The sequence below is a fragment of the Stegodyphus dumicola genome, chromosome 2 (genome assembly GCF_044657685.1).
Source record: "Stegodyphus dumicola isolate Sdum_Otavi_A_Nest chromosome 2, ASM4465768v1".
NCBI classification, from domain to species: domain Eukaryota; kingdom Metazoa; phylum Arthropoda; class Arachnida; order Araneae; family Eresidae; genus Stegodyphus; species Stegodyphus dumicola.
Genome location: NC_140769.1, coordinates 158,661,229 through 158,675,773, shown reverse-complemented (window position 1 = coordinate 158,675,773; position 14,545 = coordinate 158,661,229). Strand labels below are relative to the sequence as shown.

General features: G+C 32.4%; 1 protein-coding gene across 1 annotated transcript in view; it reads left to right on the top strand.

Moving 5' to 3' along the window:
• The window catches only part of LOC118191327 (uncharacterized), a gene marked incomplete at its 5' end in the record, with an annotated part of 529,277 nt that extends 514,959 nt beyond the window's left edge, over window positions 1-14,318 (top strand). Inside the window, 2 exons of the mRNA XM_085811371.1 lie at window positions 6,289-6,634; window positions 13,254-14,318. Coding sequence (XP_085667497.1) covers window positions 6,289-6,634; window positions 13,254-13,717 — 810 coding nt within the window. The remainder of the gene's footprint in view (window positions 1-6,288; window positions 6,635-13,253) is intronic.
• Window positions 14,319-14,545: the final 227 nt, after the last annotated feature.

The following is a 14,545-nucleotide window of genomic DNA, read 5'->3' as shown; positions in this document are numbered from 1 at the left end:
CTACTGACATTTTGCCCTCAATTAGAATAAACGCACTTATTTGATTGCATTTTTATATTAGATCACAAAAACTCGGATTACAGTTGCTTACCTAAGATTAACTGACTTATATTTATTTACACAGAAAACAAATCACGAAAGTGCTCACGAAATCAACATAGGAGACAAGCTAAAATATTTTGTTAATGTGTAAAATATAAGCTTGTTATTTCAATACATATTTTAATCTTATAATGATTATTTATTGTGTGTTGCTGTAATTTACGTAAATATTTGAATTTCATTGTTTGTATTTCTTTATTCATTAATTTCTGTGCATTATAAAGCATTTGTATTCTTGTACTCATTAATTTATTTACTAATGCATTTTATGGTAATTTAATGTTTATTTACTGTGTATTTCGTATCATTTTTAATTTGTGATAACTTGCTGAATTTATATGTGCTTAATTGCTTTATTATTTTGTAGCCCTCGCAATACTAATGAAATTTTCAAATCGTGCAAATTCCTTGATAGAGACTTCTGGTATAAGTATTTTGATACCAAATGACGCCTTGGAAACGTTTGGGAAAGTTTCTAGAAAGCACTAGAACTAGGTTTACAAGAAAGTTTTGCTACTGTCATCTGCCCCTTGTTAAATTATAATTGCGAGGTATTAGTCGACAGTTTCCTTTAATGAAGTATTGAGTTTAATTACTCAGGACATACTAAACCTTTCTGTGTGAGTAACTTCGTAGTCTGATTTAGATAGTTGTCTTGAAATATCGTAAGAAGAATTTAAGCTTTATTGTTAAATTTTTATTCAAATACTTTTAGCTGACTTTCCAACATCTGTAAACTTTGCTGTTTCTTGAAGCTGCCATAAAATTTCAACTGTTCCAAGTTTCATATGCCCATTTATTTTTTACTGTATTGATTATTCAAAGCGGTTTTATGAACGCTACTCGTAACTGTCTTAAAGACTTACCTTTTGTCCAAAATGATCCCCAAATTTTTAACCCTTTCGCCGTCCTCTCCTGTCCGCGAAAATTTCTCCCCAGCGGCCCTTTGTTTTCCGCAGCTTGTAATGTTATTTTCTCTGGATATAGATAACATTCGTAGTGGATGAATGTAAATGAATATTAAGTAAAATTACAAGGAAATAAATCATAATGGAAAAGTAATAATATCTCTGCTCATTTCTAACAGCAGTATTAATTTGATAACATCTGATCTAGGCGGTCCACTCCTCTCATTTTATTGTTGTAATCTTTTGCAATTATTGTTTTTGTACAGTTCTTTTCCGTGTTTCAACATAAATCCTAGAGTTAATATGGACTGTACTCATCAAACGTATATCCTTCTTGTCTGTCCAATTCACAACCTCATTTTTTCTCTTTTCTGCTGAGTAGACGTTGAAGATTTCTCACTGTCTTGAATCTTATATAAAATGGCGCGAATATTCATAAAACCCGGGGAGAAATTTAACTAGAAATAGAATGCCTGATTAGTACTGCCCTCTAGGAGGTATTAGAACAAACAAAAAAAATTAAAACAAGTAAACATTTAGAAAGCGTTTTAAACGTTTAAAAGTTTTAAAATGTAGAAGAACGCTTGAAGCGCGTTACGGCCGCCCTGCAGAAGTTTCACTTGAAGACGCGTTACGGGCAACGAAGAGATTAATCTTTTTTAATTTCTTCGTTTTATTATGCTGAAATCCAATGTAATCTGGTGAATGTTTTTCTTCATTTTCATTCATGATTGCTTCATTTCTCATGGCAAAAAAATCTAGATTATGTGTGTACTAAAAAATGGCATAGATACTCCTCACTTTGAATTTCAGTAGTTGGTTCAGTTTTCTATTAAACATTTAGAATCGAAAGCACAAATGGAGGATTAGTTTATAGATGGTATGCAACTGTCAACTTTTTGTAAATCTTTTAGCAGATTTACTCTGCCGGAAATCTGCATTTTCTATATGCCGCGATGTTGAAAAATAACGTCTTAAAGCTTTACGATTTAAGTGGAAGCCGCCATAAACAAAGAGCTTTCACCCTTCAATACTGAGACACCTGCCTTTTCGTCTCTATGCTGCTTCAATGCTCTTAATTTCTGTGATGTTTGTGAGTTTAATATGCCAATAAACCAATGCTACTAGATTATCTTGGTCTAAAGATTCTGTCTGGCTGTTAAATGCATTTTATAGAACGCAGCGGAGGCCCACCAATGTAAAGTCGCCGTACACTGGTAGTTAGGTCCGGGGCTCGAATCCTAGCGAACGGGCTGACTGCATGGACGTTTTCGGGGGTTTTCCCATATGTAACGTATTTACGAGCCAGTCTTCCTTAGGAAGTCCTCCATGAAGGCATCCTTTTTCTTAGGCAGATCCTCGTGTGTTTTGCCATAATCAAATAAACCAATCCAAGATGCAGCAGAGTTGGATTTTCATCGTTGCTGCCTGATTTCGTTAATGAAAGAACAAGGATTCTGATATTATAATTCAAAAGTCGTCGATTGTTCATATGCTTGATATCAGCAGGAAATTTATTTTCATTAACACTTTCCTCATTGCACTTTGCTTTTCATTAACACTTTCGTTTATTAATACTTTGCTCTTTGACTCTTTTTGTTGTGTTATGGACTGCTTAAAGGCAACGCCCTCTAGTCTGTTTCTATAGGAGAAAAACTGGCCCTTCCTCATTCGATATGAAGTAAGTTTTTCATTTGAAACCGCCCCGGACGAAGGTAGAATTTCACCTATCATGAAAATTTAATAGGCATCTTTATAGCAAATTCTGAGCAAACAAATTACCGTAGTCTGTGTTGTAGTCTGCAACTTGTGTTGATAGTGATCTATAATTTGTTACTAAGGTCCCAAACGAAAAAAATATGTAAATTATCTCATTAGCTCATGATTGCACACCTTAGTGGGAAAATCGCCAACTTTCTATGTGAAAGGTTTCAGGAAAAACTATTTTAATATTATAAAATTGAAATAGAATATAAATAGAATTAAAAAAAAGGCTTTCTCATTGATAGCGTAGTTATGCTGTCACAGATGTTAAAAGCTCAAATCTGTTCTTTATGTACATTGGCCATTTTTGCATCGATGTACACTCTGAAAAAAAAAATTAGGACGGTTGTATATCTCTTATTCTACTGCGGCGATTGAAGAAATTTAACTTGCATTTTGCATATTTCGAAAGCAGCATTGTTCTAACATAAGTATTTTGACACAAAATCAGACTTTTTCTGAAATGACATATCCATGTTTTCCCATATTACGATTCCCTGGCTCACATTATGCTGAAGTATTAAATTCTGTAAAATATGATGAGAAACTTGCCGAAAAATTCAAAAATTTCTCTTGGCGCACTTTTTTCGGTTTGCGCCAAAAATAATTTACGGGCGAAATTTTTAATTTAGCCTACTTCCCTTTCCTTTTCATTTAGCACTAGAGGAAAAAAAAGGTGCATCGTTCATTCTTTCAAATAATTTTCTTTACAATACATTTTCTCATAGCAATCTGTTGCTATCTTTCGCCTTGTTACTGGCCATGAGTACTTTCGAAAACACCGGCATCGACCATTATCCCAACCCCAGTTTGTAAATTGTGCAACCTGCATGAGTAAATGGATACTTCACATTGAGCTTCACACTGATCTCAATCGTTGCTCTTGACTTGATGCTGGATCACTCTGGGAAAGATATTGAGTCTCGATTGAGATAAAAACTTTTAGATTTATAGATTTTACTGCAGACTCTTTTTTGGTTTTGCTTTTCTCTTTCATTTTTGCCTGTTTTATCTACAGTTGTCTTTATAATGTGCCATTAGAAATTTAATTTTTTTTTTCATCATAGTTGTTACATATAGAGCGTAAACCACAGCTGGCGTTATTATTGCTTGAAAGAAAGATGCCAAATTTCAAAATGCGCCAATATGTAAATTCACATATATCTGGGAAAATTTGAATAAGAAACTCTAATGCTTTGCAGGTATGCTTACAAATACATCTACTTTGAGATGGTAGTAAAAATGATACAGGCTATAAATCTAAAATATTTTCGAAAAATTTATAAAATGTGCTAAAAAATAAATCAGAAAATATCTGAGAATTTTATTTAGTCAGAATCTAAATTCCGAACTGTGAAAGAAGGAATTAAGAAGGTTTAATAAAAATATCTGATATGTACACCACATGGCATCCTTGTACGAAATATTAAATTATACACCTTTTTTGCTGCGTTTAATTTAAACTTAATTCCTTGAATTTCATTAGAGATATACAAGTATATCTCATTTAATTAATTCAATTCTCACTTCGTGGCAAGGCGAAAATACATAAAACCTCAAACTATCTTTATTAAAAATTGAAAAATATAGAAAATATAAAACACCAAATACTGTTAAACCAATTTTTAAAAAACAGTTAGAATTAAAATTAGAATTTCTACGCAAAAACAAGCAATTCGAATAGCAGGCAAAGAAAGCAGATTTTTCGGGGCACAAAACTAGAAGTTTACTTTTGGTCCCATTCGGCAAAAAGACACTGAAGATGGAGAAACTTACTAATTCATTATTCTGCTAAGTTTCAATTGTAAGCAAATATGGCTGCTATAGTAAAAGAATTAGGCTTAGCTGCATTTAAACAATTTTAAATTGTTGATTATTCTATAAGTATTGAATGCAGATTAAAAAAAAGGCATAAAAACCTTACCCGAAGATTAGAACAACATAATTCAATCATTTTGAAAGCAAAAAAATGCACAACTTACCAACATATAAGAATGAAAGAATGAAAGAACTGAGCTCACGGGTCCGAGTAACAGAGTGGGTATATATACTATATATATATATATATATATATATATATATATATTGGTGCAGCCGATTGCAACTAACAAGAGAGGTGCGCAGCTACATATTATAGTAGTCGTACATGCAAAATTTCAAGGTTCCGAGCATACACCTTTTTGAATCATGCGAGATACATGCATACGTATGTACAGACGTCATGAAATAATCTCTTCTGAATCAATTTTAAATCCTTTTTGTAAGCCGTTTTTGAAAAAAGAGTCATTTTTTCTGTCCTTACCTACACATGTCACTCAAAAACTTCGTTAAATTGCATTCAATAGCGATCAAAATTGTTATTTTCGTTGAAATGTGATACCCGAAAATTTTCGGGATTACAATACTTCTTTTACTTCGTGCAGGGAAGTAAAAATATATTAATAAATATGTATCAAATTCAATTAATATTGAGGTGCTAATATTTTTAGAACTAATTTTTCAAAAATCTACATGTGCGATTTTTACAAAACTTGGCACTTTGGCATAATTTGAGTCGGGGAATAGAAATAGGACGAAAAATCAATATGGCATTTAAGGAAAAGCCTGACTGTGCGTCAAAATACCTGTGTTAGAAAATGCTATATATAAATCTAATATATATCCCAAATTGCTCTTTGAAAACATGAAAAATGGAAGTTAAATTTCGTCAATCGGCCCAGTAGAATGGGAGATATGATATTTTGTTTTTTTTGTGTGTGTGTCTGTGTAGAGCGTATAGATATAATTATGTTCAAAATCTTCTCAACACATTACTAAAGAACTCGGACACGAAAGGATAAACTTTAATGTTCTCTAATTTTGTTAAAACAAAATTTCTTTTAAATTCGGAAAAATAACTTTCGACAAAAATATGCTGTTTTCAATATTGCTGTCAATAGTTCTATATATCAACGGGCTTAAACACTGTCGTCTCTAAAAATATTAGATTTTACATACATAATTGTGGAATAACTTTTTTCTAATTAGGTATGAGAGTACCATTTTCGAAAAAGGAAGTTAAAAGAGCATTAAAAATATGTCAATATATCATGCAATTTGTGAGGAAAATTGAAGATAATATTATCATTTTAATACAATTTTACTCATAAAACAGATCTTGCTCATATTATTTTAAATAATAATAATAACAACAGGTTAAAAAATATTATTTAATTATTTTTTACGTTTAGTTTTTCTATTCATAAGCAAAGCAAAAATTATTTCGTTTAATTTTTGAATTTCGAATCTCTTAGAAAAATCGCGTGGAACAATACACAGCTTGAATGTCACTGCTACATATCTGCACCTCACCTTATTTTGAAGTAAAACTTAGTAAAATCATTTGTTTAATTAGATATTATTTAAATATTGTTCAAAATATATCAATTGCTGATCCTTTTGTTTCACTCCTTTATAAAAGTCTGACTTGTAACCAACCAGGAGCCTAAAGAAATCTTATCTTTCCACATATTAGCAGGACTTTCCTTCAACCTGGCAGCCTGCGCGTCGCATCATCACTTTCATGGGCCTTGTCTCCCTCGTCTGCACCCTGCTGGTGGTGGCCATCATCCTCATCGCCGTTGCCCTTTCCAGATCGGGCCATCCCCGAAATACGACGCGTATCAGACCTTCCAAAGTGGTTTATCTCGTGCCTCCGCCTCGAAAGTTCGTCAATCGATCGCCCACCATCGTCATTCACAAGCACAATGCCCGAATATGGCAAAAGCATGTTGAAGAGTTGTCAACCTTGATGAGGGCCTACAGGGAAAGACAAGGAACACTTTCCACCTCCAACTGTGACCTGCATTATGCACCAATAGGTAAGGAGTTTCATACCATAGTCTGATTATAACTTTCCATTTAAAAGATTATAACCTTATATATAAGCTCGTCATACTTCGGAAATTATGGCACATTGTTGATGCCCATGCTGTAAGTTAACTGCATTGCAATGAATTAATCCACCATATAGCTTGCACAGGTGAAAAATACAGCTTGTATGGGTAGACATCTACAGTATCATGCATTTTAAGTTCGTGTTAGCACAATCCATACTGTATTTGCCTGATCAGGTTATAAGGTATTTCTCCCGCTTTCCTATCGCGCCTTCGGGGTGTAGTGGTTCTGCACGCTCGGCCGGTATTCTAGAGATCCATGGTTCGATTCCAGGCGAAGGCGTTGCATATTTTTCACCTTGCCCTCTTCCAAAAAATACCTAATATCTCTACAGTGGCTAAAAGGGTGTTGGATGAGATTCTCCACACACAGGATTTGGCGATTGGGTCAGCTAAAACCCCAGTCGCCCTTTAATAAGGGGAGTATATAAGGTATTTCTCCCGCCTTCCTAGCGTGCCTTTGTGGTGTAGTGGTTCTGCATGCCGAGAGGTACGTGGTTCCAGAGGTACGTGGTATTCCAGAGGTCCGTGGTTCGATTCCCGGAGAAGGCGCTGCATATTTTTCATTTTGCCTGCTTCCAAAAAATACCTAATGTCTCTACAAGGTATATTCGCTTGTACTAAGCTACTGTACCAGAGTACACAGCATGATATCTCAATAGAATTTACTCGAATGTTATGTACATTTTCAACAGCAAATCACTGAGTTTATTCTTGCGGAATTGTAGCAATTACTTCTTCAGTGCTACTGTTTACTCGAAGCTAGATGTAACGTATGAAAGTGATTGTTTTTTTTAAATAAAATGGAAGTGAAACTAGTATTAGGCTATTATACGAAATCTGTATTATGAACTATTGCTCTAAAAATATCGGAGGACGTGATCGCATTCTCGGAATATCTGAACTGTAGCCCTAAGAGGTACAGAGGTTAGCAACTCTGGATGCCTTATCTATGAGTTTGGGGATGAATCTCGAAGAAGACATGGATGTTTGTGTAAGTGTATAGTATCTATGCGGTACAGGAGCACTTAAAATGCTTATGAACTGAAGGTACTTTTGAACGATTTTATGTTAGAAAAAGAGAGTTTGGACATCATCGGATCCGTCCTTCAGAACATTCTTCTTCAAAATTGGGGCAGAGATGCACCATTAGTGAAGTATAACTGTACCTGTACTGCCAATAGTGAAATACCGAAGCTCCGACCGCTTCTACCTTTATACCTGTATGCCTCTTATTGTGAAATTTCGAAAAAGAATTATTATTTTTGAAGTTACTCTTTCTGTAAAATCTATATTAGTTACTTCAAATATACAGCTTTCCATTCAATCCTCAATTTTATTTAGTAAAATAAATTTAAAACAAAACGAACTTAATATGGTGCCGGACAAAACGTATGGAATTTATGCTTCTGTTATACTATCCACATACCTGCATCATTAACTAAATAATACATTTTACAAGAACAAAGGGATTTTCCTAACTGCATGCTGTACGATTAGCTGGAAGAAGTGAAAGTATTTTCTTTAGCATTGAATTTGGCGCAATTTATTTTTACGTTTTAGGCATTATTAATATGCATTTATTACTATGGATTTTCTGGTTCAGATTTCCATTGTACTGTAGATTTAACTTAAAACTGTTTACTTTTATTTAGAATTTAAAACTGCTTATTTAAAGCTGATATATTTTAAAGATCATTATTCTCATTTCTGGGCTTATTTCAAAGTCCCTCTCATAATGAAACTTCGTTTTTTTATTTTATTTTTTATTTTAAAGTCGAAAGAGGCTTTGTTCCTGAGGGACTATTGTTTTCATTTTGCGATTTTGCGTCGAATCACTCAGAATGTCCCTTTCACTTTTCAAACTGTTGCCACCCAATATTATCACCCTGTATTATATTTCAAGAAATTAAATAATGAAGAATCTGCATAAATGTCTGTATATTTCTCGCATTGTGATAAAACAACGGTACGTACAGCCATCCAATTTTGAATGACGTAATCCTACTGCAAATATGGGCATCTGGAAGCCCAAATTTGAAATTTGGAATTGGTTTTATTATCGATTTCATATTTTCCAAGACTTTAAAGAATTTTTGATTCACAAACTCAAGGATTTTCAAAGCGAGAAATGGCACGTTGTACAGAAGAAACATTTTTATATCCAGCACGTGAGACTATATATTGGAAATTCTAAAGATATGCTCAATTTAAAATTATTTTGCGATATTGCTCTTAAACTGAATTTTATGCTTTAATAGCGAAGAACATGATATTTAATAAATAAAGTAACACACAAAATGTTAAAAAAACGCCCCTTTGAACGTAATTTAAAATCTGAAACCTTTCAGATTTTTTTGGTAACATGATTGAAAACAATGGGGCTTCTTCTTCAAATCAAAATGTCTTAATTAGTTCAAAAAATTAACCTAACTACTTGCTCGGTCTGAAATTATGTTATACTTGCTATGACTTCAGAGGAAGGAGTAATCAATTGCTGTATTTTGTTAATATATCATCAAAATTGTTTGTCTTTAATGATACTTTTATTATTACTTCTTATTTATTACTATTAATGGGTCTGCTTTTAGAAATTACGTAGGATTGCAAACATGATAGGCGTTTGAACGCGGAGGAACTACAAAAAGAATGTTTTATTTTTTAAAAAACTTTTACTTGAATTTTTCAAAGTTCTTAGAAGATGACTTTGATTCACTTTAGCCTGTATATACTAACTACCCATTCGTATTTTTGAAAATATTTGCTTATTTTTTTCTTCACAAAATTCTGAAACTAAATGTAGTGTTTATTCCTGATACTCGTATTTATGATTGACGAATTAAACAAGTCCGTGCAAATACAAGTTGTACAAGTCTGCTCCGTCTTTGCAAAGCTCTATACATGTCTAGACAAGCGTTGCTACTGCGCATATGCTTTGCTACTGCGTGTATGCATATGGTGCGCTGCTACTGGTATCAAGTGTGCGAGTTTTTGCAAGTAATGTGATCACAAAGCAAATAGGTACTTATACAAACTTGATGAAATATTCTTAATTAATATATATAATTAGTTAATTTTACCCTCTTTACATCTCACCAATATTTTTTTTTCATTGACATAGATCCCTTGCATGTCATAGTAGATAAATCCCTGGAAGTCCATGTACACCACCTCGAGGATCTGCAGTATAAACGAAAGTATTCACGTGCTGCCATCTATTGGCTGTAGAGGAAACTAAAAAATCCCTTCGTTGATTTTTAGATTTTTTATTATTATTTTATTGTATTTAAATGTGTTTACCAGCTGGTGATATGATTTTGTTTTACAGGAAGTTTATTAAAACAGCCGACTACAATAATGCAGTGATTATATTATCTTCTGTAAAATCACATGGTAAAATTTCAGTTCTTTCACTAAGACAAGATGTTTTAGTTTATTTAAGAAAAGTTTAGTTCATTCATTTTTAGTTCCTCAGAACACGTAGTAACCACACTTAATACTTCTTTAGGTAATATGAATTCTGCATCAGATATAATTTTTTCTTTACTCATTTCTATTGGAATTCAGACTTTTATATTATCGTTTCTGAAACTAACTGCTCAAATGATTAACGCTTCCTTTCGCAAATACCAGTATTTATTTATTTTTTTTTTTTTAATTAGCATCAGATGACACCATCAGATTAAAATAATCTTTATGCCAATACAATGTCTCAAATGTCAATTTTTTTTTTTTAAATTGTGAAACAAATTTCAGGATGCCCAAGAATCTTAATAGTTAGTATTAGAACGTTCCATATCAAAAATAAGTTTTTAAAAGAGTGTTTTTTATTGAATTCAGTTTCTTTTTCAAGTTCCTTTATTCAGTTTTCTTTGGTAAAGGACACTCGATAGCTTAAATTTTTTTTTAATTCTTTTTTTTTAATTAATATTCATTTTCATTTTTTTAATTCATTTTAAGTCATTTTTGTTCATGTTTTGTTCAAAGAAGACTCATGATAGTTTCAGTAAATTATGAAGATTTTACAAAAAATACTAGGAAACGGATCTAAGATCATGTCAATGATCGACACAAACAACGATGTTTGGATTTCCAAGGTTAGACATCTTTTCATTGAAAATTCATGAATATAAAAAGAAAATATTTTTTGCAAACTTATTCAGTGTGTCGGATTTTAAAAGATCGTGAACAACACAAGTTCCTTATTTCTTTTTTCCTTCATTTTCCCTTCCCCCCCCCCCTTTTTTTTTTTTTTTTTTTTTTTTTTTTTTTTCTTATAGTGACATTTTCTGTGGGCCTCTGAATTTCAAACTTTTTCTATATAAATTTTACCTGAATTATTTTATAACGTTTATAAAAAAAATGCTTCAGATAAAAATTGTATGCCTTATTAAGTTCTTTGTTCTTTCTCTTAGAATACTAAGCTAGCATGCATAGTTTTCTATCTGTAATTTCAAAATGCTTGGTATACGGTTCAGTTTGTACCCCTAGTATTTTTCTCCCAGCTTTGTAGCCTTTAACGCCATGTTCTGAAAATTTTAAAAAGATTCGTGTAATTTTCCTCTTTTTCAATGTGTTTCTGAAAGTTAACTCGGCAGTAATGGCAGCTTCTAACTACCGTTTTTGTCACATTACCAAAAGCAAAAAAAAAGTCCATTTTTTTACACTGACTTTAATGAATCAACTACCAAATGAATGTTCTGAAGAATCAATGATCTCCGTTTACTACTGAGTGCTGTTACTTATTTTCCATGTCATTGTCTGTTCTGATGCTGCTGTCTGTGTTCTGTTAGTCAGTGGCAGGGTTGAGGTAAAACATGTAAGATGTGAAAGGCCGAAATGGCCTAATAATATATCCATATATTTTTATTGATACTATGCTTATTGCCATTAAATTTTGTCACATTGTAAAATGGTCTTTCTTGTATCATTACCCATACTTCTACTATCATATGCAATATGACCTCTGTTGACTTTTTATGGAATAATAAATAAATTGTACACACATACAAAAATAAAAACATTATGAATTTTTAAGAAATAAACATCACTTTCCTGCTGACTTTCCTCTATTAACAGTTTTGCAAGTAAAAGCCTTTTGACATTGGATGTTTGTGCTCATCTCTCTCTCTTTTTCTTTCAGAAAGATAGTTATTTTTACTGCTAAAATATCTTTATGAACTATATTACTCAGTGGGTCTCCTTTGCTTTTCTTTCCTTTCTTCGTGCTTTCATTTTAACTTCGCTTTGAAGACAGAAAATTTCCTTTTGTTTTGGTACCTAGCAAGATAAAGGTTTTGTTTCTATTATTTTTCTTAATTAGTTCATTTTAGATTACACATTTTTGTAGAGACTTTGTAACGGTCAATAAAAGTTTCATGTAAAGTATTTAAATCATGCATTGCTGAAACTTGCTTAAAATTTTGATTGAAATGAGCTCTTAATTTTCATATGATGTTATTTTGCAATGGTTCATTATAAAAGTTTTTATCTTTTATTCATATTTTTTTTTCTAAAACGTATCCTACTTTAAAACTTAATTTATATTATTTAATCCGATCTTTCAGCGAAGATCATAAACGTTATTTATGTCAGTAATTGCATTATTTAGACATTGGACTGCTCTGCAATCCTAAATAAAATGCTCTCATGTAATTAGCATATGTTCATAAGAAAATTTGTAAACAATAAGGTAATATTAACAATAAATAGTTTATTCACTAAACTTGTTAACAATTAACACCAAAATCTTAAAATGGTCCGTAAATAAAATTCCCAAAAACAAGGTCTTGATAGAAGCTCAGAATATGCAACATAAACAAATTCGTGAAACATGTTTCAAGAAAAAGCGTAGCCAAAATTATGACATAAAAAATTGACCGGGAGGCTGTCTGTTACATTTGTTCCAATAGAGGCTGTATCAAATCTGACAGAACAAATGTTGAAGAAAGAGTGGAAAGAACTGGAATACCAAACTTGACATTCTCCAATCTATGAAGAAGACAAACGACCAAATTTGCTAATAGATATATTACACGAATATAATTAATAAATAATCATTATACAGTTCATAAAAAACTCAATTACTGCCTTTACCATTAAGAAAACATATATGTCTAATTACAATAGTTTACGTACAATATACTTTTGTAGTGAGTGAAAGACTTTGTGTTCAGTTTGTTGTTCTTAACACTTTTTCTGAAAATTATTAGAGACTACACAAAAAATGAATCAATTTATTAAATTAAATAACAATTAATTTTTAAAAAAAATTATTTTATGGGTTTTCTGAACTTGCGAATTAGTTTTATGGATTCCATGGGTTTACCAAATTTGAAGATTAACAGTCTGATATAAAGCACCCATCTAAGTTACGCTGGTTTCAAATGTATTAAATACGAATAATTTAAAACAACGAATTGCTTACTTCCCTGTCTCAGACAAAATCGATGTCGTTTGCTTGTCTTTTACATCATCTTATGTATTGATATAAATTACTTTAAGTTGGCTTATGAGAATTGCCTTATACTTTTTTATCTTTCAGGTGTATCCTCCTGCTCATTTCCCTTGGACAAAATCAGTGAAAACTGCACGGCACAAAACAATTTTGGCTATGACACCGGTAGTCCATGTGTGGCTCTAGTCTTCAATGCTTTTTCTGGGTGGACACCCATCCCATATAATGTGTCTAATCCTTCTGAGATTCCCCCAGAAGTCAGGAAAGACTATGATCCTCATTTGATGAGAATCACCTGCAGGACTACTGTGGTATCATCTAATTCAAGCATGTTTGTCGAGGTCCAGTATTCACCCTTTCCAGGATTTCCTTTGCGATTTCTACCATCCCGAGGTATGGGATCGAGTCTTCCTCCGCTCGTGATGGTCCAGTTTTTAGGCACTAAACCTGTGGCTGATGTCGATGTGCGGTGTACATTATGGGCAAAGAACTTACCTCGTAACACCACTGGAGATGGAGGAAATATTAGATTTAGCCTGTATGTGGTATAATAATGAAACTGCGATTTTTTTCGAACTGGAACATATTATGGAGATCAATCAAAATAAGCTTGCTATAAGAATGGTGTGATCTTAACAATAAATCCCTAGTTTCATGATACTGAAAAGTCAAGTTTCATGTTTGGTCTGTTCTTAAAACAGAAGGTCCAAACAATTGTGGTTGATCAAGAATAGTAACGAACATGCCTCTTAAAACCCTTACGACGTCACGGCAATCAGATAAGACCTATGAACGTATTTCTGTGCTATTATTACTGACGAAGGGTGAAGAAAAACATAGCTAAACCAAGTTAAAACAAGAGAATATCTGATGCAGTTTGCATATGAGTTAAGCGTGAATTTTAAGATATTTCTCTGTCACACTGATATTAATTTATCAATAATTGTGACATTTCCTTAAATGTTTGGTATCCAAATTCACTACAAAAAATGGTACTGTCAGAAGAAGAAAGTAAGTTCGATATTGCTTTCCAAGAAGGAAATGAAGTTTTCATTTGAAATTATTCTACTTGAAATGTGAGTTATTCGATGTTTTGGTTGTGTTTTGATACTGTTGTGCTGCTGATGTAAATAAACGTAAGTTGGATGTGTACTCTGCATTTTGCAATTGTCCTTACATAACTCTAAATTTTATTAGTTATATTCGTGTAATACATAAATTCACAAATCTTGATATTACTCTTAAAAAAACAATCGCTTTAAAGCAATTGTATACATTATTGGGACTATATATTTACAGAGTCCTATTTTTACGTTTCTTTAGAATGGTATTATGTTCATACAGAACAGTATGGACAAGACTTTGTCGCAAGAAATATG